Raw genomic sequence first — 25423 nt, forward strand, 5'->3', positions numbered from 1 at the left:
GTGAGCTGCTCTTGGGACATCACTCTTGTGCTAATGAGGTTTCAGGAGTGCAGGCAGTCTTTACAAAAAGCTCATTTTCCATGAATCCAAGTACAGTAGTGATTTACATAGCCAGCAAGAGAAAATGTTTTTCTAGTTGACATCATTGCAAGGTAATTACTGCTGACAACACAACAGTTTTCTTATAATCTACTACAGTTTTAAAACTTACAATATCAACCTATTTTTAAAATATGGCTGACATCTCTATTATCGTCTGTAAGGACTAGGATTTGTCGTTGTTTGCCCCTGTTTTCTCCTGGTTCACCTTGTAAGTTTGCATGCAGTAATCAGCTGTTGGCTTTGCATCACAATTTGTGCTGTTTGCACCTTTCCAGGCTAATGATGGTGTAAAGAGCATTTGGAGGCGGAAAGAGCTTGTGCTGGGGGCACTGACTCAGTGTGCGGATGGTGTACAGAACATGAAGTTCTCTTGTCTGCAGTGCGAAGTTGTGACAGATTGCACCAAAGATTCTCTTTGCTCTTGACCCACTCTGTTGAAGTAACTCTCAGAGCTGTTCCTGGGGCAATTCTTTGCCAAAATTCTCCCAATGGTGATCCAGCTCTCACCCACCTGTGTTTGTGATGAGGTGGCAGCACTGTCACTGCATGCTGTGCTGGAGTTCTTGTGCTGCAGCTGAGCACTGGCTCAGGTTCTTCCAGCTTGGAAGCAACCAAAGAGTTGAAGTGCCTCTGGTGTATGTGCACTTGGTGTTTCAGTCCACCTGGCTTGCACATCCCTCCTGAGAAGGGACTGATGAAGAGTAATGTGTTGTCCCCAAAATTCTGCGGCCAAAATGGTTTGCCAAGAGCTCTTAAAGGAAAAGATTCCTGCAAACCAGAAAAATATGGGTTAATAAAAAAAGGAGTTTGCTTTAGATAATGTTGAAGTAAGGGATAGGTTATCTCTGCAGTCCCTGATAGCTCCGAAGTCTAAACAGGGCCGTAAATGTTGGGATTGCCTTGTTTGCTCACCTTCTGCCCTGGCTCTCCAGGGGTGTGTGCCCCTGGTTCTTTCTCCTCAGCCTCTGGTGGGTGACCCTGGCAGTTCTCTTTGTCTCCCGCACACACATCCCTCGGTGCGGTGGGTACATCCCTCCCTTTGTCTCTTCCCGAGAAAAGATTTTGTGTGACAGCACCGCGTGACAGTTTGTGCGCTAAGCTGTGGATCTGTGCTAAAGGTTGGTTTCTTTCTGACTGTGAAAATAGGATTAGTCCCCCTTGCATTATCTATTTGAATGCCCTGAAATTTTACCTTCTTTCATAATTTTAAGCTAGTTTTACACCCGTGGATGCCAGACTGGTTTGTGAACAGTTGTCCAGGCTTTCCTGGCGAGTCCGTCTGTCCTGCCGTGCCGGTTATGTTAGCTGTGTTTTGCGCAATAGGGAAGAAGCGGGGGAGAACTTGGAAAAGCTTGAGATTAGATGGTGTAGTAAAAGTTTTCAGTATTAGTAGACCTGAAATCCACAAGGAACCTGCTTTTATAAGCTACTTTTCCCCCATCGTGTCAATTTGTAACAGCTGTTTGTGCTCAGCCACAGTCACTTTATGTACCTGTAAGTCCTTCAGGATTCCAGTCTTGTATAGTTGTGTATTAGCAAATGGGGATGCAGATGGAGCTACAATATGTGTAAGGCTTTTGAAACCTCAGAGGTATCTATGATTAAACTTGTTTCCCCTAGATCTGCTTGTGCTCTTTAGATCCCACACTCTGCCTCATCCCAGCCTCCTGATGTGCAGGAGTGTGGGCTATGGCTGTTAAATTTTGAAGCAGAAGTGTGTCTTAGTTTTGCTTCTTTTTAAAAGATGGATGTGCAGTGCAGAATTTTGTTTATTCGTGTGGTTGTAGACTCATAAAGCAGCAGGAAAAAATTGCTGAAACCATTTCTACCCCAGTAAGGGAAGGCAAGGAGCTCCAGTTCTGAATGGAGGAGGCAATGGAAAATAAGTACTTCCACTCATAAGAGTGTAGCCTTATAAGAATAAATATCACTAGGGACAAGAATGGGTTTGCTCTTGATTCCTTAGGAGACTGCTCTGGATGTAACTCTCTTCATGCCAGCACAGCAGCATTTTAAGCTGTTCACTGATGCCGGTCATTTCCCTGAAGTTTTAATTTGCTGTTCTGTTCTATTCTGCTTTGTTAGTGGAAACATACTAATGGGTTTCAGTCTCTGACTCTTACATATACAATTACAGGAGAATGTTTTACATCTTGGGAATCCCTGGAAACACATGTTTCTGTTCGCGTGAAACTTTTTTGGTTTTGAATGCAAATAATGGATTGAAACTTCATTGTTGCCTCTCAGTCGGGAGCCCTTTGGCATGTGTAAGAAGCAGCTATTAATTTAGCCTTTCTGTACTGATCAAACATGTATTTTCATGCTTTATAAGGCTTCCTTGGACTTGTTCTTTGTGTAATGTTGTCTACTGCAATTTTACTTGCAGTGATTTTATGCATTTGTTAGAACAACTAAGATCTGCTGTGGAATGGGCATATGTGAACGTGCCACCTCTTTGGGAAGAGGCCATGTAAAAGGTGCTGACAAGTCATTAAACTTGCTGCTTCTGTCTACACCATTAGTTGTTTTGTTGCAGGATGCCTGTAGTGTAGCAGTTTCTTAAGGTCAGCATCCCTCTATGCCACGCAGCTATCTCAATCACTTAAGCATTAATTACCCACAGAGTATTAGCTACATCCCCAGCAGGTGAAAAAGTGAGGTGCACAGAAAATAGGCAATTAATCCAGTGTGGCTGAAAAAAAACAACTTGAAGAAGGGCTCAAAACATGTGCACTAAGAGTGTCTGTCCTCTTTCTGAAGAGGCTCTTAAAACCCGTCTTGCTTTGCCTCCCGAGCCTCTGCAGTCTGGGTGAGATTGATGAAATGCCAGCAGTGACATTTGCTTCAGGTTAACTTCATCTCCCAGAGGCTCCAGTCACACAAAGTAGGAGTCAGGTTTTTTTTCTGGCATCCTTAACGTCTCCCTGATAAGCTTTCAATGTTTGGGGTATGGACAAGTGTACACACCAGCTTGCCCTGTCCTGGGGCCACCATGTGCTGTCCCTGTTACCAGTGCTGGCACGTTGTTTTACCTCTCCCTTGGATTGAAGTTGTCCTGAGGTTTCAGTGGAGCAAAAGGTGCATTGATCTTGTTTTCCAAACTTTGTGTTTTAAACAAGCTATGTAATATCCTTGCTTGCTTACTAAAACTGGAGCTTAGGAGAACTTCTTGGGAAGTTGGAATAGCTGTTCTAAAGGACTGAGAATGGCTGAACACAATTCTCTATCCACCTGTCTCTATTCTCCTGTAAAGACTCATCACCAAGTCATTCCATTAGTTTCCTCTTTTCCCTCTATTCAAAAGCAAGGAATACTGGGCCTTCAAATGACAAGATTAATGAAGAATGCAGTATCTAAGGGGTCTGTCCTGTTCTGAAGCCAAGTTTCCCAGACCTGTCCTTTTAAGGAAAAAGACATAATATCTGTCTGGCCCTGGAGTATCTTTTGCGTCAAGTAGCTGCTGAAGTGTGGAGAGGGGTTGTGAGGTCCCTGGTTTTACTCTGTTTCAATCAAAAGTACTAAGTTTTCAAGCTTTGGCAGAATTGGGTACAATGTGGTGTGGTCAATTGTGGCTCAGCTCAAAACAGGTTTTGTCTCAAATATAGTCTGGGAAATGAATAGACTCAAATCTGTTCAGTTGTGCTATATTCCTTCATTTGAGCCCTTAGAAAAAGGAAGAATGCTCTCTGGCGGAGTTTTAGTAATAAAGTTCCTGCCCTAGAATAGAAAAATGTTGGGTTGTTCTGCTGTAGTTTTTTTTTTAGTTTTCACAACTGTTTTTTCTTCTATAAGATGAAGATTGAAAAATGAATGACTGAAGATCTAAACTTCACAGTAAAGAGCTGCATTGTGTATTCCACTTGTGCTTAGTCACAGTTAGTTTAGTTGCTTTGCAGTAAACTATAAAACTCAGATTTGATCTGGTTTATGGAGGGAAACAGTGAAGTGTTGAATTGTCAGCATCCTTCAACGGCTGCAGCTGACCCAGTGAGGCACCTGAAGTGAAATAAGCTCGTGATAGTACAGCAGCTTATTTCATTTAAATTTGATTTCAAGGAGGGTTTTAAGGATTTGTATTTGTTGAGCAATATAGAATGTGGAGGCATCTTTATAAACACTGGTAAAAGGTTTTGTGTCAAGTTGCTTTTGGAATGGATATCTTTGCCATTAAGTATGGCGTTATGAAATGAGGAAGCAGAAGCCAGACAGTCTTGCTTCATTATCATTGTAGTTTCTTTCCTTTTTTGACTGAAAACCCATATCCTACTTCTGCTATTGAATTTCAGGCTTAGGTTATGGGAGACTGAAGTGGTGGTTTCACTGTGTCATTCACTCTCATTTCAGTATTCCAAATGTTTTGTAGTGAGTTATTGCAGAAATAAACCAGCACAGCGAACAGACCTCCAATACTTTCTCAGGGTAAATGTTTTATGTGGATTCTGCAGTTGTGTAAATAGGGCTGGTAAGTGACATATCCAGTTTCACTTGGGAAGTTTATTTTAGATTATGGTTTTCTACTCCAGTGTATCATCCATAATACCATCATCTCACTGAACAATGCCTTCTGGGTATGGTTTTCTGCTCTTGACACGTGTAGCTGTGTAGAAAGGTTTTCCAGTTTCTGTACCTTTCATATGTACACTTTGGTTTTCTTTGTCTGCCTTGCTTTATTGGGAAAGTTATTGTCTCCCATACCTAGCTGCAGTTCTGTTTTCTGCCCAGGAGCTTCTCTTCTCTCTTTTCTGGGCCACAGCAGTGTCAATCCATTTAAATAAATTCCAGAAGTGCTGTTTAATTGATTACTGGAACACCATGACCATAATGTGACTTCCTCTAACTGGAATACAAATATTTTAGAAAAGTTTAGACCTCTTCCAGATTACTCAGGAGGGATTATTGTACATACATTTTAAATAGTTAAATCAAGACATGTAAAGTCAGATGACTTGTCCAGAGTTAAAACCTGTTAAAGAGTGAGGGTTCCTGTGCCTCAGACCATGCCATGTTTGCCATATGGTTGTTTTTTCTGAGCCACACAGGGCCTGCAAATAGGATTTTTTAACTCTGCCACCATGTTTGCTTTCTCAGGCAAGATTTATAAATTGACCAGCACTTCACAGAGTGACCTTTACACGTGGGATTGCATTGCCTGTTTAGGTAATGTACTATAACCCCGTCACTATCTGTGTTAGAGATCGTGGATAATGACTGGATGTTACACTCTCTACTGGCTGGTATCTGTGTATTGTAAAAGTTAGTGCAACACTAAACCCTTCTGGTCAGATGCCAAGGGCAAAAGTATGTGTTCTTTGCCAGGAACATGAATAATATTTTAGACACCTTGGACTACATTCACACGTTTGAACACTCATAACCCTCCCTGGCATCATTTCATCAACTAAACTGTGGTAATTTAATAGTAGTCTTTATATACAGAATGCAAGAGATTAAAACTTTAAAAGTAATACGATTTGACAAAATAAATGGAAAAAAATCCCTTGAAAGTAAGAAGTCTCTTTCTGATAATCTGCATTTTAGTATGAATACTTAAAAAGAGAGCCTGTGGGGGAGGGAAAGAAGCTGTAAAATTAATTTAGGCAATAATAAAGAGACTTTAAGCTTTGCTTACTATTGCATCACGACCAGTGAGAAGAATTCAGGCTAACTACTAAAGAGGCTGCTGTGGATATGTGGCCTTACATGAAGGTGGTGTTTCTGCTGAGAAGGGACTGACATTTCTCCAGTGACAGGAAGTTTTTGAACTTGACCAGCTTTTGAACCCAATCCAGTGTTAGAGTTACCTCTCTTTCAGCTGCATAATTTAACAGTGGAACTGGAGAAGTCTTTTTTAAGACTCTCTCCTCCTTTCCAGAGAGGCTGAGAAGACCCTGCTGGTTTCACCTCTGCCAATAGCAGAGGGTTTCTTGCTCGTGCTTCAAGTTGAGTACAAGAGAGAGCCCTGTTCTCATACACAGCAGTCATCCTGAAAGCCTTGAGAGCTCATTTGCTTCTCCTGTAACACACAGCTAACACTGAGGAATTGGATTTAACTCAGGGCAGAAATTTCAGGCACTCATCTGAAGCAGAAGTGTTACTGGAACAACAAGAAGTTAAAAATGTTGGTAACAAGATGGATTTTTCATGCTGTGTCCTCAGATTTTGCGCACAGATTGCGATTCCAGGAATCCAGACAGCTTAAATCACCATTCTGGACATCAGTGTAGAGAAGTATTGAGATGATGCATAAACTCAAGCATACACAGCATTAGAAGTACTTCTAGCAAGAGGGAAAGAAATTGGGATGTTTCTGGAACCAGAAGGAGAATACAAAAAGTCCTTGTCTATAGAATCTAGTAAGGCATTTTAAAGAATAAAGAAACCTCTCTGTAAGCAGATTAATGAGCTATTCAAATTGTGCTCACAAAAACTTAGAAGAAGGTGAACAGAAAGACAGAAAATCTGAAATGCTAATATTTATCTGGAAAAGCTACTGTTGACTGGAAATTGAGGTTACCAGGTGTTAATTTGCTGGCTATTTCACTTAATTGGGGAAAAATTAGAAGGAACCAGATTGTGCTCAGACTTCTTTTTAAATTCTTAAAAAAAAAAAATTCTAGTGCAAAATTATGGAAGAGAAATAAAAGTGGGGGGTGGGAGTAGGATAAAATGGCATCTGTAGCATCCTGTATCATGTGCCAACACTATTCTCTTGACAGCTGTACTGATTGGGCATACAAGAGCTTATGCCCTTCTCTGATTTCAATATTTGGTTAGTAAAGTTGCTGTCAAAACTGCAATATTGATGTAAGAAGTAACCCAACTTCCCTTGATTGTGACATGTATTTTTGGAAGGTGTGCAGAGACAGGTGTTCACAAGTGTTTTTGTGGCAAATGAATTTGGCTCGTGAATTAAAACATCACAGTCCCACATAATTGTTTTGTCACCAGACTAATTAAGCCAAGGGTTGTGCTTGTTATGAAAGGGGACCACTCACCTCTGCCATCTGTTGGGACTCTTCCTCTCCAGGTGACAACTGCCTGCTGGAAGAAGCTTTTTTTGCCTTCATCCCTGTTCTTGCCATGCTGCAGTTGGAGATGCCTGACCTTTTACAGCTCTGTTCCTGGATAAAGAGTAAAACTTCCCTGTTCCAGGCAGACACATACACAAGTATTGCAAATAGGGTTATGACTCAGCCTTTCCCCAGGGACTCAGCGCTGGAGCGAAGGCGGAGCAGGGAACAGCACAGAGCCACAGACCAAAAGTGCTTAGAATTTCCCATCCTTAAATCAGCATCCTTGTAATCTAACAGAGTTAAAAGATGAATCAACCCTGCAAAAATGCAGAGCTGCTCGTGATTTGTTGGAGGTACAGGGGAATGGCAGGAATAGTACAGGGACTGCGGTAATCTTTTGGAGACATACCAGGCTCAGCATTAACAGACAGAGATCCAGTGCCAGAGACATCAAGCTTTCTAGAACAGAAGAGATGCCAAAAGCTCTGTTTGGGTTAGAGGATACTGAAGGGAAAGCCTCAGGGGTAATGGATGCTTGCCCAGTGAGCATAACCCCTGTCCCTGCTGTAACCTTGTGCTGATGAGAGACGCTGCATTTTCAGAAATATTTAAATGTCACATAAGCTTTTGAGGGTTTAAACTTTGCTCACAGTAGATGGTGGATTTTGCTAATGGTGTTGGAGAACGAATAGTATTTATCTCCTTGTTTAGTGTTAGAGGGATCAGACATACTTACTGGAAGACCTATAAGGCAGGAAACAAGTCTGAATGTGTGATAATGTCAGAGCTCTTTCCGTAGCTGATGTGAAGCTGGACTTAGTCAACTACTAATCAGCTGCAAGCCGGGAGAGAGTCACTGGAGGCTGGAAGATTCTTCTAGGAATCAATATGCTAAATATATAAAGGAAGATACATTACAGACAGGAACACCTCCCGTTGATTGCCTGTGAACTGATGAGGCTTGGAGTGAGGTGGCCCCGTTCCCAGCTCTGTCATCTGTTGCCTGTGTAGTTCAGTCGGAGGTGATGCTGCCCTGGTTCCCAGCAAGTGGGTACACAAATGGGAGTGAAATGGCTTAAACTTGTTTCATGTCAGCCACCAAATAACCATTGGCATGGACTCATAGATAAAGCCAGTCTGGAACAAAGCATTTTTGTGTAGAATGCCAGAAAAAAAAAAATTCTGTGCTTTTTTAATGACCCAGTCTCCTGAACTTCATCCAGCTCCACCCTCAACAACAAGAGAAAGACCAAGAGCTTTAATGCTTTCTGAGGACATACATATGTCAGTTCAAGACAGTTGAATCAACTCTTTTGAAGTCTTCATTCTTAACCTACCTCATGGCATCAGAAAGCAACACCATGGAGTTTGAATACTAGGCAAATATTCCAGAATAATTTAATCCTTAGGTGATGTGCCTGGGAGGTGGACCTCCATGGAAGTACTACATTTAAAGTGTTGTTCATTGTGAGAGACACCAGACAGTTCTGCCTTGACATCTTTTTGCTTTTGGTTTGAGACCATGCACAGGACCCATTGTTCTCCAACCACTGTGGCCTTTGGGCCAGAACAGCTCCATGGAAGACCTTCCTGTTAGCAGTCCTTTGGTAGACAGCAAAGAAAGCTGTCTGGCAACAAATCCCAGCAAGCAGAGCTAGTTTAACTGGTCAAGCTCTTTTTTCTTTTTTTTTTTTCCCTTGCAGCACCAGGTTTTAATTGCCTAAAAATACCAAATCATTGTAAGAAGAGCCAGGGGTTGAGGAAATAGATATTCAGTTCAAGCAGTTGTAGGGTATATCCCTGGAACTGGTTTCCAAGAGTAAATATTAATTTCAGCTGTAAAGCACAAGTCCGCTGCAAGGAAATCTGGTGATGAACGTAAAATGTTCTGTTACCTGCTTTTCTTGGTGACAAGTCATCATGTGGCTGTTAATTCTAAAGAGAATAGCGCTGAGCACAGTCACACACGTATTCCATTGATTGGTTGATAGGAAAAATTGATTGTGTGTGTGCTATACTGTGACTGTACATAGCTCTGTGTACAGCATCACGCTGGTTTCTCTCGCAATTTACCTATTCATCAAGTGTAAATAGCTGCTGTTTGCTGCAGTCGGGGCTGTGGGAATCAGTGAGTAAACCCTCTGTGGAATAAACCCCAGGCAGTTTGCAAACAGCCAGAGCTTCCAGCTCCTGGCTGAACTGAAGAATCACAAGTGTGAAACGCATTGCGAAAACATTTTTGCCAGTGAAATGTGTGTTGTCCTGGTGGGAAGAAGGGCTCAGAGAAATTGCTTCTCTGCAGTTCAGAGCGTGTGGGTGTCTGGTCCCCACACAGTTTGCTAGAGATGCCTGCAGACTCTGCCTGCTGCAAAAGAGATTTTGCTCTTCAGGTACTTGAAAACTCTTGGGTGCTCTATGCTGTAACACCAAATGTTTCACAAAACCTGCCACGTGTATATCAAAATATGGAAAACTTAAGCCCTGCAATTTAAACTGTGTACACCAAAGCACTAGGAAACATTGCTGAGTTCAGGGGGATGGAGGAAAGGTGCACAGGGCAAGTTGGAGGCTTGAATGTCAGTATTCCTGTGTTGGTTTGTGTTGACTTTCTGCAGGTGTCTGAAAGCAAACCCTGAAGTTACAGAAAGCAGTAGGTTAAAATCATGTTCTGTGGGTATGTTTCTTCTAAATCCATTTGAATATTTTGAGGTTTTAAGAGCTGGTGTCAGTTAAGGAGAAAAATGAATTTGTGGCGAAAGACTTGGAGTCAGGAGGATGAGGCTTGTTCCTGGCTCTGCAGTGCATTTCCCATGTGACTCTGAAAGTCACAAAATCCTTTTGTTGCAGTTTCCTATTCTTAGTGCAAGGATAGGAGTCTTTTTAGAGGCATGGTAGCATCTTTACAATTAACGAAGCATTAATACCTTACATCCAAGATCTCTGGTGGAAATTCTAGCACTGATATCTAAAAAACAATTGCCAAAGTCAGCACAGATTTTAGGTTTCTTGAAGAGCCTGGTTAATTTTGGTTACTTTGAGTAGCATGTTCAAAACATGCTGTGGGGAGTCTTTGAGGGTACTGCCTATATTCCTCCCATTATACTGATCTTCACTGAAAATGGCCTTTTGAGGTGGTTTTGAGGTGCTAGTTCAGCCTCATCTCCTTTTTAATACACTTGTAAAAAAATGCTTGTAAATGTATTTATTTGCAATTCAACTGTGTTGCTCTTTTTCTCTGCTGAATTAATTTCCTTGGTGCTTTAAAGGACTTCATTGTACAGCACAGTTGTCACTGAGGATGGGAAGTGTCACTCAGAGTAGAAGCTGATAGCAATAAAATTACTGTGTTCCTGTAGATTCACTTGAGTGCCAACTCCCATTTCTGACCTGTCACATAATTGGGACCCGCCCTGACCTGTGTAGGTGGGTGACCACCAACACAGCTCATTATAGCTGTCAGGTTGCATTTTCTTGGTGGGGCTGTTATTGGAGGGAGGTAAATGTGTCCTGCAGTAGAGGAGCAGGAGGAGAGAATTCTTTCTCCTTTTCACCCTTTCTTTTCGTTTTCTGCCATTACTCCCCATTTTCCTTGCTTTCTGCCTGTCATGTTGTATACTGTTGGGGATAAGAATGAAATGGTTTTAATTCACAGCAGGGAGAAGGGAAGGATGCTTTGTCAAGATTAAAGACTTGTGGAAGTAGAAGTATTAAATTTTGGGATTCAACAGGTCTGACCCCTCAGCTCTGTGCTTTGATCCTGTATCCTTTCTGTGTATTCAGCATGAATACTTGGAGGTGTAGGAAGCCAGGCTGCCCATCTGCCAAATAAGGTTGAACTTGCTATACCTATAGGTACCTAGTTAATGGAAGGATTGCATTTCTTCAGGGTCTATAAAGCATTTAAAGGTCGTTGAACTAAAGACCATGAAAATGCAGCTGTTGCCAAGATGAATTAACTTGTGCTGCAGGAACAATGAATCCATTTATGACCTCTGAAACCAAGATTTTTGTTACAAATTTTGAATACAAAAATATTAGAATGCGGTGGGGAAAAATGCAGAGGTTCACAAGGGAGGTGTGGAGTTTTCTCCCAATTTAATTTATTTTGTTTTGCCTCTCTGCTTACAGATTCTCACAAACACAAAGATAAACACAAAGACCGAGAACACCGGCACAAAGAGCACAAGAAGGACAAGGAAAAAGACCGGGAAAAGTCCAAGCACAGTAATAGGTGAGGAAAAAGTGGATGAAGCCTTTGTAGGCTAAAACACCATTGAATGTGCAGTCTTACATTAACTACTCTGCTAATAAATGAATATGGAATTGCTATATTTTGAGTGTGGTTTTATAAGTGTAGGAGCTTTAAGCCTGATTTTTGTCATTGCCTGCATTTCCATGTGGGTGGCTGAAGCTGTGTATCTTGCAAATGTGAGCTGATACTAATGTATAAAAGATTATTGTAGGTTAGAGTTGTTAAAGGTGTAGAACACTACCTCAGCCTTCCCTTCATGCAGATTGGTGGGTTTTGTTCATAATCTTCTGTGTGTGGTTTCAGTTGGTTGTCAGAAGTGTGGAGTTCTCTTCATGCTGGTGTAGACCCCCACTGCTTTAGCATAGTGAGACCCCCATGTGGCTACTGAGCATTCTCCTAATCAGAAGTGCCTGAAAAGATGGTCCCCCAGAATGACAGTGGTGTCCTTGCCTGCCACCACAGTGGCTAAATATCCCAGCTGTGTGAGCAGCACTGGGAAACTGCTGGGTTAGATGGATCCCAAAGGATTGTGTGCTGTTTTGTCCAATGTGATTTACACAGTACACTGCCACTGGATGGGGAAGGTGTTTGATGCCAGTCACTTGCCAGGTCACCCACATTGATGTGATGGCCTGTAGCTCTTGAGCTGCTGAATTCCTTGGTCCAGTTGCTCCCTGGCCTGGGCTGTGAGCTGCAGGAACCAGGATGTGGAGGTCTGTGTGATGATTTTGTGTGGTGGAGCATGGGACAAATACGTCACAGCTAGGATGTTAGTCAGGGAAATTTTCCTTGCTGTAAGTCCTGACACACAAGTATCATGGAGCCTAAATTGCCACCAAAACTTGCAAAAACGTGTCCCTGGAGGGAAAGTTTCTGGTGAGACACTTGGTGAATGACAGATAGTGTTTATGCTGTGGGCAAGCAATTGTATTAAATAATTGCTGTGCAACTGTGATAGCACTGTGCGAAAAGGAACAAAAAAGTTTGTATTAACAATGATTTCTATTAAAAAGAAGCATGAAAAGGAGGGAGTCTGTGCAGAAAAGTGGGTTTGTTTTATGGGGCTCACACTTGATTTGAATTTTCTGTGATCTTATGACAAGTTACATGAGCCTACTGTTCCATAATGTGTCTTTGATGGGGAAAAACCCCTAGGCGAAATAACTTGCATTTGCTGGCTCTCACAACAAGGATGAAATTCTTTGGACATGTTCTTTGCCTTTGTTCACACATCTATATAGCCTTGATTTCTAGCTTTCATTTTCCTGATCATCATGCACCCTGAAACTGACTGCCTCACATGTCCAAATGTTCATTGCTTAGCTTGAAAAACCATTCTCCTAAAATCTTAGCAGAGCACATTCTTTTGTAAGGAGTAATGTAAGCACTGTCTTTAAATTCCCAAATTCATTAATGCTTTGGCTTCATTAGTGTAGGAGTTGGAAATGGTCAGCATGTTTTTAACTGGAAAAACTAATTATGGCTTGTAACTTGTAGCTGACTTTGCAAACAATAAATACCAAAACAGTGGAAAGAAGGTAGAATGGCTGTGATGTTTTGAGGTGTAGCTGAGGAGGTAACATGTAATCAGGCCTTATCTTGAAGTACTTCCTTCCTCCCTACCATGTTGTCTTGAAATCCCTCTGGTACCAGGTTTTCTAGGCACTGTGCCTAATGCTCCCAGTTGTTTTCATGTCTCTGTTACATGCTTGTGTGTCCTGTGAGCGCAGTATCTGCTGCATCCTGGGGTCCCAAAACAAGGTCCCTGTTTGTGGGTGGCATGACAGAGTGCATGCATGTGCAGGGATTTGCTTCAAGCATTTTTGGGGAGAGATTACACAATAATGCTTTGCCCCTCAGGTCCCTTCACAAGGGAAGGCTTCACTCAGACTGAGTGCACACTACCTTTCAAAGCTGCCACCTTAAAAATGAAAGTATAGTGCTGAATCTTGAGATTTGGTTTTGGAGGTGGTTCTCTGGGAAGTTAACATACATGGATGTGCCTGTGATCCCGTTGGGATTGCTCCTTCAGGAGTGCTCCAGAATCTTCACTATCCCATTCATGCTCAGTCATGTACAGGGTACCTTGCTGCTTGCTGTGTAAGAACAGCAGACTTGTAACAGAACTTCACAGAAATAATTGAAATTTAAACATTCCTTCCCTAAATGCTTTGATTCAGCTGTCACCCATGCAATTCTGTAAATGTAAGTTGCTGTGAGAATGGGATTTTAGGTGACAGTTGTTTGAAGGAAAAAAAGCCTGCCTGTTTGTACTGAAGTTTCTCCTTTGACAATGAGAAACAAGTGAAAAAGAGCCATGAGTCTAGTAGAAATTAAAGAAAAATTCTTCAGGACGCAAGAATGGGGTGGGTGGGTTTCAGTGGTTTTTACCTGTATGAAGAATTTTTAAAGCACATGATAAAAGGCTATAAATTAATCCTTTGGAAAAGTTTATCTTAGATTTATCAAATTGCATGTAAATCTTCACAAAATCCATTCTGCATTTCAGAAAAGCTGCTGTGTTACTGCAAAAGCTGTGCTGTATCTTTGGTAGTTCTCAAAAGAGGTTGAATGGTGCTTTAGCAGAAATCGAAGCCATTGTTTTCTGGGAGACTTGAATTGGTACCTCTGATATTTTATCTGTGGTGTGTGAAGAGCCCCTGATTGCATTCTGAGAATCACAGTGCACACTGGGCACAGTTAAGAGCAGTGTGTGGTTGTGTTTGAAGCAGATCGTTTCTGTGTCTGTAATAGTTTGACAGTTTCATTTCCTGTCCTATACTTAAAAAAGGCTTTTAAAATAAAACCTGCCTCAAGAAGATAGAACAACTCCAATGCAGGAGAATAAATGTTTCCTGTATCCAGACTTTGAAGGATCTAAAGTGCCAAGATAAGTCTCTGAAATACCTAAAATAGAGAATTTTGATTTCATATGACAGAAGTGTGTGGAATGGTATGTAGAACTTCTTAATTTTGGTTCTTGCTTTCCTCCTCTCCCACTCACAAGATGACACTTCTGTGTCTTAACCACTCATTTACAGCTGTAGTAAACTGACAGAGAACATTTGTGTGCCTCAGACCTCCCCATCACCCCTCAAAGAAAGAAAATGCAAAGCCCACTTAAGAACAGTCTGTATCAAGAAATAAATCCACATCACTATCCAACAAAGTGTGGTTTTTTGCTCATTTTCTCAGGCCCGTACTTCCTGGTCTCCAAACAAAAATCTAATACACGTCCATTAAATATAAATGTCAGTGGTTATAAAAATAAAATGAAACAAATCCCGTGTGGCAATAGGCTTCTGATCTGTGGGAGTTGAGTGTTTCAGATGAGTAGACCACATAAAATAATGGAATAACAGGTCCTTTGAAGCCAAGCCTTGTTAGAGAGCGTGTTGGAAGTGTTGGCAGTAACAGGTGTGTCTGTGCCAGCTGTCCTGGGCTCTCTGCAGGGAGATGGGCTGCCAGGAGCCTGAGCAGGGCAGGGCTGGCTGTGACAGGGGATGGGAGCAGAGGCTGCTCTGCAGCGCTGAGCCGTGCTGTCAGCCTGACAAGCACCGGAGCCGCAGGAAGAAAATCTTCTGTCAGATTGCATATTTCCTCCATTTACTAAATCTCTTGTGATCACAGCTTGGAATGAACTGAAGCTTGGAACACAGAAGGGATTCGGAGACCTGATCTTCGCTGGCATCTTCTAATTTTATGCTTTTGCTAGGAAAAACACAGATTCCGGGCATTTTCTAGCCATGGATGAAGATAAATTTCAGTTCCGATTTCTTGCACACCTCCTCTGGTGTATTATGTGATTCTGATGTGCTTTGAATGGTGTGTGTTGGGGGCAGGAGGAGGCAGGGGTACCCGATGCAGGGGTAAAGGCAATTTTAAAAAAAGGCTTCACACCTGCTGGGTTTGTTTTTCTACTCCATTTTAGGGCACAGTTCACCTTGAGCAGTTTTCTGACGTGACACTGCCTTCCAGTAGTGAAAATTTTTTGCTTTTTATATAGTAGTCTACTTAATTCTCACATGTCCATGGAAAGCATGTGCTAAGCATGATCCTCATTTCAATGTGTGAATCTTGTTCTCATTCCTAAAATTTTTGTCAGCTGTTGATTAGTCCAGCTTTTTATCTTATTCCTCTTGCTGAAGGCTTGATCTCTTATCTGTGAAAAGACTCCTTTCGCCACCGGGAAGAATGGTTTCAGGTTGTTTTATTTCACTGCCAGAAACCCAGCAAAACCTTTGGGGCTCACGTGTTTATTCGCTGTAATTCCATATGATAACCCTCTAACAGCATAATATCCTGCAAGCCAGCTGAAAACCTGTCCTTCCCTGGGGTGCTGTTGCTTTGGAAGTGCTCCCTGCACAGGCAGCTCTCCCTTGCTGTGCATTAGCCTGGATGTGATCACAGGTTTCCATTAATACTGTATTGCGTCAAACGAGACACGGGCTGTGTCACCTGTGCCCTGTCCCCATCGTGGTTTTAGGCTGCACTGAAATCACAACTCCCTGTTATTTTACGCTTCAGTTGTGCTGCAGCAGCTCCCGAGTAGGCACAGCTCCGATGGCAACCGGCGCTGGCACTCGCTAGTAGCAGATTCCCTGTCACGAGCTAATTACAGCAGAGAGAGGAAATAAGAGACACTTTAGATAAAGCATCCTTCCCAGCTTGTGGTTTTGAAGCTGGAATGGAAAGGGCCTGGGAAGGGATTATTAACGTACACAAATGGCACCTGAAGAACGCAGTGTTAAATTACTGCAAAGCTGTTGCAGTTTGAAGGAGGAAGCTGTGATCTGCACATCTGCTGTTCTTTGGAAACACTTTCCACTTGTGACTTTCCCATGTGATCTCAGCCTGAGCAGCTGCTGCCAGGTGCCTGGGCTCCCTTCCTCTCCCTCTCCTCTCTCCTGCAGGCATTCTCATTGGGAAATATATCTATGCTTACAAGGGAAATGGCTTCTTCTGATGCATTTTCTGCTTCGTGTGCTTCAGCCTGAGCTCTCCACAGCCTTTGGCTGTCTTTGTTTACACTAAAACTGTAAATGGAAGACAGTAAGCAGCTAGCGCAAAGGATGGAGTGCTTCAGGAGATGTGTGTACTCACCTGCCTTTGTCTGAGCTAAGCCAGTAGTATCATGATACACCTGTAGATGATGCAATCCCTTGTTCTGCCTGTGTTAATGTCATCTCCCGCTGCTCTTGGTTACCTTAATAAAACACTAACACTGCAGGTTTGTCAGCATTAAACACCTTCAAGAGGCATAACTCTTGAGTTCTGTTGCAGTGATGCAACTGCAGTGGTCTGGGTGAGAAGGAAGACTTTACTTTGTCAGCAGGGCTGGGTATGAGCAATTGTTGTGATCCACTTGTCCTGTTTTCAGGCTAGCTTCCCCTGGAGCTTCCCTCTATCTGACGGGGCGGGGGGGTTTGCTGTCCTACTTCCATGACTCCAGGCTGGCTTGTTGGCAGAGAGATATGTGCAGGAAAGGTAACAAAGGATTCACAGAGCTCTGAACAATGAATTCAAGATAAAATTAGCAGTGTGCATGTGATCTTGAGACCATTTTCCTTGGTTTCTTTAAAGAAAAGTGATTTTTTTTCTTCCAGTTTTGAATTGACCAGGAAGATAGGTTTCTGATCTTTAAATTGTTCCCAGTCCCTCCTAATAATAGCTTTGGGATTGTCTGAAATAGCTTTCTGATAGAAGGCTGAAACTCCATCTTCAGGGTAAGGATGGCATCCTGTTGCCTTCTCTTTTCTTTTGAGATTAGTGTGGTGGTTAAATTGTGTCCCCTGTAGGCTCACATGTGTATCTGAGCCAAGTGAAAGACCAGAGCAGCTCAGCTTGACTGTAGTTAATATGCGAGCAACTTGCTTTGCTTTGCAAGAAAAAAGAAGTTCCTCTTCTAAGGATTGTTGCTTGAGGCCTTTGTTATCAGCTCATTTCCAAGGAAGGTTTTCTGGGAGATGGAGATTTCCATCCCTCCAAGAGAAGAGGGGCACAAGCCTTCCTTGATGCACATGTCAGAAGTTTTGTGCTGAGCTGTTGAAGAGCTGTGGTCCAGTGTCTGGAAGCAGGGCTGGCAAGCAGGCTACTTAGAAATAAGGGAAAGAAATTTATGCTCTCTTTTAACATTGGAGTGAAAAGTACACAATATCAGATTTTTATCTAGGGAATTCCTCCCAGTCACCGGGAGCAGCAGCAAGCAGGACCTCAGGGCCAAGCCACCAGTGCTGATCTTTGGAAAATGAAGCTGCAGAGTGAAACTGGAGACAGAGTTTCCTTAGGTTATCTGAGCCCACATTGCTTGGCTGAGAAATTTACTGCTCATTGCAGAGCAAAGGGGAAGGATAGTCTTATGATAAAAAAATTAAATTAAGACCAACAACTGAGTCAGGAAGTCAGACTTCTTCATTCTGGCTCTGATGCTGAAAGATCTGAGAAACTGTGCTGAAAAATTGCGATTAAATTGCATGACAGCTTTTCAATGCTGGCCACTTACTGTCTTTCACGAGGGATGTCATTTGAGCTTCTACTTAAACAAGCCTAAGTTTTTAGAGGTTTTAGCACTTTTTTTTTATTCAAGCTGTAGTCTGTAAGCATTCAGCACGTATAAATATTATCTCTGCCTCTCTAGACCAATGGGATTTTGTTTCTGTTTCAGTCTTAGCTTTACTGATCTAGTTTGTCATCCATTAGTTTGCTTTTAATCATGCTTTGTTTACATCCCAGGGCTCTTCCAGTCATGTACTGAAAGCTAGTGCTTTTGGCTGGTAGTGTGATTGAGTATGGTGCTTTGGAAAACCAAATTGTTTCTCTTTTTTGGTCTTTTGTGGGTTTCTTTTGCTATTACAAGCTCCCAAGCAACAGCCACTGCCATGAACTTTACCTCAGTGGACTAAGTCCAGTGGCTGCAGTGTGTGGCATGCTTTAACAATCCAAATTAATGTCTGAGTAAAACATGCTATTTCAGGTAGGGTTTAAATATCAAAGAACAAGAAAGAGTCAGAAAATAAACACAAGTGGACTTGCAAAGAACAAGATGGGTGTGAGCCCTTGTGTGTGTTTATTATGATTTTTTTTTGTACGTTAGAATTGTAGAATCACAGAATGGTTTGGGTTGAAAGAGACCTTAAGGCTCGTCTCATTTTGTGCCCTGCCATGGGCAGGGACACCTTCCACCAGACAAGGTGGTCCAAGCCCTGTCCAATCTGGCCTTGAATACAGGGATGAAGCATCCACAACTTGGATTGATATAGGAAGGTTGAATATTGATTATTGATATTGAATGTTGTTATTATTATGAGTATTGGTTTAAATATATGCAGGTTGAGATACCTCTTAAATTGTCAACCTTAAATCTTTGGCAAATGGGGTCCCTGGCATGCAGATACCAGTGCAAAATATCAAGACAGAATTTCCCGACCTTCCTGAGTTTAAAAATTATTAGTGATGTGTGGAGTTTTTGCTTTCAGACAGTCAGTGAATCTGATTGGAGCAAAGGAAAGTTAAATAGGTGTCTTGAGCTTGGAATACTGATGAATAAACAGGGTACAGAAGCTGGGATGAGAGATCAGAGCAGGAGCAGCAGGCATGTCGTGGATTTCCAGGATCCAGTGTCAGGATGTTCCGTGTCTGTACTCGCATGGCCTGAGCACACTGTACCTAACATGATCTGCTGGGTAAGAATAGTCTGCAGTTGTTGAGTCTGCTCACAGGCAAACATGTGGTGCTGTGTGTCTAACTGCAAGCATTTCTAGAGTGCCTGTTGCCTTTTGATGTTCAGATAGGCCTTCACTGCTTTGTATGAAGAGGTTGCTAGAGAGTTAAAATGAAACTGGTTTCGCTGGCTGCTGATCTCTTGGTGTCACACAGCATGTGAATGTACTGATTTCCTTTGGAGATGGATTTTCATGCTTTAGCTGCTTGAGCTTGGATGGCTGGTGTGTGTTTATTCAATTTATTCAATGTATATTTATTGGAGTGTTATTATTCAAGCTACTCTGAGCTTGAATTATTTAGACCTTTGGCAGGTTCATATGCATTTGTCCACGCTGGTGTCTGCAGTTGTAAGCTGGGTGTGGGTTGGTGTATTTGTGACTGTGATTGCCTTGCTCCTAATCACACACAGACTGTGGGAACTGGTTAATGTGCTGCTCGCTCTCTGTAGCCATCAACCTTTTTGCGGGCTGTTTCTGTGATAGAAAGAAATCTCAAAGAATCTGTAATTTTTAAAAATCATGCCCTTGCCCAGCATTCCCATTGTTTTTCAGGGCTGTGTTCACCCAGATTGGTTTGAGCTTGCACCTGAGTGTTGAAATAACTGAAATAAGGAAAATGCCTTTTTCTAGTAAAGCTTTTTAGTGCATTTTGTAATACTGAGGAGGAGCACAGTGTGTCCCAGAGAACAGCAGTGATGGGAGTCAAGTGCTGAGAAGGGAGAGTGTGAACAGCCAGCATGAGGCACGCAGCTTGGTTAGTGCCTATCCAAGCTGATTTACACCATGCCTTTGGCTTGCTAAAGCCCTGGGTGACCTCAGGGAGTCCACACAACCTTATAAGTGTGTATTGAAGGCCTGTAGAATTGCCAGGCTTGTTGCTTGGCTTCCACACCACTGCTGCTAATCCTTGTGGCCAGTTCTTGATGTTTCTATTCTGAGTCTCCTGAGAGTATTGCTTCACTTTTGGCTTCAAGGTTTGTCATTCCATGAGAAACCTCATTTTCATTTGAAAACAGCCATGAGTCTTTCTAGTTGATAAGAAAAACTTGAAAATGTGATACAAATTTATCCTGATGTCTCAGAAATCAGAAGTGGGTAGAAACAGAATAATAAAGGTTGATGTTTTTCTCCTTGTATGCATTTTCTGCTGTATTCTGACTAAAGATTCTAGATATTTAAACTCTCAATACTGCTATTCATAACACCAGAGTAGTTACAGACCAGACTGTCACTTGGAAACACCTTTGTTGGGTTCTTGCCCCACACGATGGGGCTGTTCCAGCAGAGCTGGGCTGGCTGTGGCGGCATCAACAGCTCCAGCTGAGGACTGCAGCATTATTCCTGCCTTTTTTGTTTGACTTTGCATAAACACAAGGACATCACATATCCTGTTTGCTCTGGTTTTCCCATCTGTTTGGGAATAATAGAGATCAGCGCTTTTCTCTTTAAGTTCCAGAGATGAGAGCTGCTACAATGACAAACTGTTGTCTGAGCAAAAGCTGACACGGGCATTGACGGGGCTGGCGGCTCTGTTCCAGTGACCTTTTATGTAGACTAGGAAAAAGAGGAAAAGCAGAGACAGTGGGAATTCATCCTAAAGTGTTGAGCTTTAAGTATAGCAGCTGTGGATTTCCTCAGCAGTCCAGGCTGATGGGTGTCCTGAAGTGGAGGCTTGGCAACTGGGATTTTTGTGGTATCCCTCCTGTTCTTCTTCCTCCCAAGGAGAACAGGTCATGCCTGACAGGAGACTGTGGTGGATCTTCCTGTTAAGGTGATCCCTTACTTTTTAGGGCTTGTAATCATCAAAACCTGTGACTCTTTACCACTGGAAATTGTATTAGTCAAATCTCCTTGTGTTCTCCTCTGCAAACACACTCTCTTGTCTTGCAGTGAGCACAAAGATTCCTCGGAAAAGAAACACAAAGACAAGGAGAAAACCAAACACAAAGATGGCAGCTCAGAGAAACACAAAGACAAACACAAAGATAAAGACAAGGAGAAGAGAAAGGAAGAGAAGGTGGGTGTCTCCTGTGGGAGAGACAAGAGGATGGTTCTGGCTTATAATACTGAATAGTACAAACTCAGTGGGTTAGATGTAGCTTGTACTTCCGAGTTTTTATCAACTTGGAGAGAATTATCCCAGTGCTAACCCAGACACTTTTTTGTGGAGTGCTAGGTATGAACTCAAAGGGGCTTTGTATGCAGGTATGTGAATAGAAACAGTTCCACTGTGAAGCTGTGTCCACTGGCTCCACATTTTCTCCCGTTACATTTCACTTTGTCAAGCCTGGGTTCAGAGACAAGGGAGAAAAATCAGTCATCTCACATTCAGTCCATGCAAGAACAAACTATATACTTAATTCCAATTTGCTGAGGAAATTGGAGGGCCAAAAAAGTACTGAATTGACTAAGACTTGCAGAAAATGTTGGCTCTCTGTCATGTAGGTCACTAAGGACTACAGGGGACAGAGATAGTCACAGTTCCTTCTGCAAGTTAAATACTCTGTGCTGTATGTTGGAAAATGCTAATCAGCTCCTACTTTTTATGTTTTTCAGATGAAGTCATCTTCTGGTGACATAAAAATAAAGAAGGAAAAGGAAAATGGTTTCTCCAGGTAAGAAATCAGGTCTATGATTTGGAAAAAGCTGCAGTTGGACTTTTCATAGGTGCTCAGTATTTGAATTGTCTCTCTTGGTCTTGAGAAAAAATTGGGGCACTCTTAAGCCTTTCAGAAGATATGTTCTTCTCAATTATGAGAATGGGTAGATCTGCTTACCCAGTAACTGGAGATGGGAGCTGTGGAATATCTGGTATCTGCCTGCACATGCTGGGTTTGTCTGAGCATTCAGGAGCTGGATTCTGCTGAGGACAGACTTAAGTATGGGAACACTGGTAGCTGGATTTGAAAGAGTCTCTGTTGTAAAATTGGAACTTGAACCCTGCAGACAGTGCTGGAGACAGGACCCAGCAAAACCAATCCAGATTGCCTCTGTGTGTCTGTCCTGTATTGTGACTGCAGCCTGAAGCCTTTGCAGAGGAGTGACAAGAGTGATGTATAAAATTAGAAATACCTTCAGGAAGTGCACAAATGTCCTACTCTAGTACTAAATTCCTGCTTATTATAGAACCTCCTGGACTTGAGTGTTGTATCAGTGATCGCTAAGTAGTCTTATTAAAAACCTGAAGTGAGCAATTGATAGAAGAATACTTTTTCTTAATAGTCATCCAAGATGTCTTGTGACTTGTTTGCAATCCAGCCATTGGTTATTTTTTAAGATGTTAAATCCAGGCCACTAACTTAATGAAGGTATGTGGTATGGTGGATGCATGCATCCATATCTGTTAGTCAAGAACAGTAATTAGTTCATTAATTCTTTCAGTTTGTGAGCCCACTTAAAATCAAAACAAACAAAATCTTTCCAGTCTCACCACATTCAGTGAATACAGAGAAGTTGGGAGAAGGCACCTGTCTGGACCATGCCTTTTAGGTATTCTTTCTTTGTTTTGATTGTGCCCTTTTGACATGAGTTCTTCCTTTTATTTCATTACCCCTCTCTTATTTAAAAATGCAGAGGAAGGAGACAGGCTTGGCGCAGGGCAGAGGCGCCATCTCCAGGTCCTTTGGGGAATACTCTGGAAGTAGAATGCAGTGATATTCAGGTGTTTCGTGGTGGAGCAGACACTTCATAACTCTCTCTAGCCTCTGCTGTTCAGCAGAATGGCATAATGTGCTAATCTCACCAGGGATGTTGGATGCTCTCATGTCAATATAACTGAATCTTCCTTAAGTCCAAGAGCATTTTTTCATGTGTTTGAGAAAAGACTGGGGGAGCCATTGCATTTGTGCCTTCTTCAGCGCCAAGTGCTGGCTAAGAGTAAAGTAATTATTTTCTTTTTTTTTTCCTGCTGAAATATTTTTTTACGAGTTCTGCAGAGAAAAATGTCCTCACTCAGATGGTTTTGATTTTCTTCCTTAAGACTTGGTATGATGAGCAGCATTACAGTCTTGGAAACAATGCAAGTCAAGGTTCAGCTTGGTCTTACAGCTCCTTTCTTTTCACAGACTCACACTTTATTTTTTCCGTTACAAAACCTTGTGCAATGTTTCAATGTTAAAATAGTTAAAATTCCTAGTGACTTTACATACTGTAGTACTACATTTCTGCCTGAAAGGGAGAATATATTAAGTGGGACAATTACCTTTTTTTCAATAGATGTTTTGCAACTGTCTCTGTGCTGCAGATTCATGTCTTAGTCAATTCCAGGCGATGCAACAGAAATGGCTTCGTAGAGCAGCTTGTTTGTATCTCCCCTGAGCTGCATCTTCCAGCACTGCAGTGGCTTTATAGCTGTGAAGGAGCAAACTGCTTGTTCTGCTTCATGGACACATTGCCAGCTAACATGAGACTCTCTAATGTTTCCTACTGAGTGTGGTCTACAAAGCTGAATGCTGCTATTTTAACTCCTACTTCATCTGATTGCAAAATCTGCATCTTTGCTTGGAAACTGAGTCAATTTGATATAGAAATTGTTGGTGGGACATGAATAAGGAAGCCCAAGATGGCACTAAGTGCTTCAAAATGTAATTTTGGACTCTTTGAGACATCTTTTTCTTTATGACGATCAGTGAAATGCTTCTCTGAAATCTAGAAATAATGAGTTTGTCTAACAGAATAGTGTCTCTTGCACTAATACTGTTTTTGTTTTTTTTACTGCTAATGTCTTGGGATACTATGGCTGAAAACATTGAGCCTAACTTTGTGGTCTGTTGAAAGGGACAGGATTGTTGCTTCCTCCAGTTTGGACAGCGAAAAGAGACTGATCTGTTTAACTTTGCCAAATCTTTGTTTCCTTTTCTGGTTTTCACATGCCTCAATATTTAGTTGGCAAAATGGTTCCAGGGAATAGCTTTCAATTCTTTGTTTAGCTGATAATCTTTTTCTGTCTTAGAAGGCTCAATAAGGATATTGAGTTGAAACTAAATAACATCCTGCATTTGAGTCCACACAGGCATTTCAGTTTTTGAGTATATTTGAAAGTACTGGAAGCTACAGTTGTTTTTACTCAAAACCTCAGAGAAACAAAATGAACTTTGAGTCGTTGAAATTGAACTTGATGTTTCTTGAGAAATGGCAAATGCATAGATATTGAATTACTCTCCTTACACTGTCTGTGGGTATTCAGAAAATGACACATCTCAAGCCTTTCTTGTCTTGTGATGGCAGCACATTCCATGGGAGACGTGCCCATTTTGCAGATTATTATTTCTTAAAACTTAGTTGTTGCTGGTTTCCAAGAAACTTCATCTTTGAAAGTAGAACTGTGTTTCTTTGCTTCTTTTTGTAGTCCACCACGTATTAAAGATGAACCAGATGATGATGGGTTCTATGCATCTCCTAAAGAGGACTCCAAACCCCTGAAGAGACCTCGAGAGGATGATGAGTAAGTAGTGTGGGTGCTGGTGACTTGGATGTTCGCCTTTAGTTTTAAAAGGAGAACATTGAGAGAGCAGGTGGAATTTCAAGTGATCAGCACAGGCTTCTTGCGATGGGTACTGGAGCTCTGAGACCAGACTCCCTATGCTGTTACAAGTTCTGTGAGCAGGGCAGGGATAGTATTTGTGCTGTGCAAGGCAAAATGCCACTACCTGCTTCTGCAGATGGTGCTGTGAAATGTTGCAGAACTAGTAAATAAAAAGGAAAAACCCCAGAAGGCAGGTAAAGACTGATGAGGACTGTAAAACAGAAATGTGAGCACATGAGGTATTAATGTAGCTAAGTGGCTGCAGTGGTTTCTGTTGGGCAAGGAAATGACTGCACAAGAGGTAGAAAATGCACTGTCAGCCTGTTTGGAGGCAGGGGGAGGTTTGCCTGCACTGCCTGGCGTGGTTTGCCTGGAGTCTCAATGTGTCATAAGTTATGCTGAGGGTTGTTGTCTCCAAGAGAAACACCCATGATGTTTTCCTGACAGAGGAACCCACTGAAATACAAGCTCAGTTCCATCTCCTGGGATCTGCCACTGTGCCCATCCAGCTCTTCATGTAGTTTGTCCTTATTAGCAGGCAGGAGTTGAAGGCTTGGAAGGGTTTCGCCATGGTGGCACTCCATCCCTACAGGTCTCAGTTTCCAAGAGATATGGGTGGGACATCTTTTCTTTTGTGTAATCACTTGCTGCCTTCTGCTAGGTTTGTATGACTTCCCCTCTCACATCTGCAATGGAAAGATTAGGAATTGGGGTGTTCCTGTACGTTAGGGAGTGTTTGTCTGCGGAGAGCTCAAAAATAGTGACAGTAAGGTTGAGTGCCTATAGATGAGCATCAAGGGGAAGGCTGGTA

At 42.1% G+C, this 25423-nt stretch overlaps 1 protein-coding gene across 1 annotated transcript in view; it reads left to right on the forward strand.

The window, feature by feature from the left end:
* The window catches only part of TOP1 (DNA topoisomerase I), a 66212-nt gene that overhangs the window by 18023 nt on the left and 22766 nt on the right, over positions 1-25423 (forward strand). Inside the window, exons 3-6 of the mRNA XM_041478702.1 lie at positions 11244-11346; positions 20979-21105; positions 21645-21703; positions 24436-24531. Of these exons, the coding sequence (XP_041334636.1) occupies positions 11244-11346; positions 20979-21105; positions 21645-21703; positions 24436-24531 (385 nt within the window). The remainder of the gene's footprint in view (positions 1-11243; positions 11347-20978; positions 21106-21644; positions 21704-24435; positions 24532-25423) is intronic.

Source organism: Pyrgilauda ruficollis, unplaced genomic scaffold (assembly GCF_017590135.1).
Source record: "Pyrgilauda ruficollis isolate IOZ18807 unplaced genomic scaffold, ASM1759013v1 scaffold46, whole genome shotgun sequence".
In the NCBI taxonomy this organism is placed as follows: domain Eukaryota; kingdom Metazoa; phylum Chordata; class Aves; order Passeriformes; family Passeridae; genus Pyrgilauda; species Pyrgilauda ruficollis.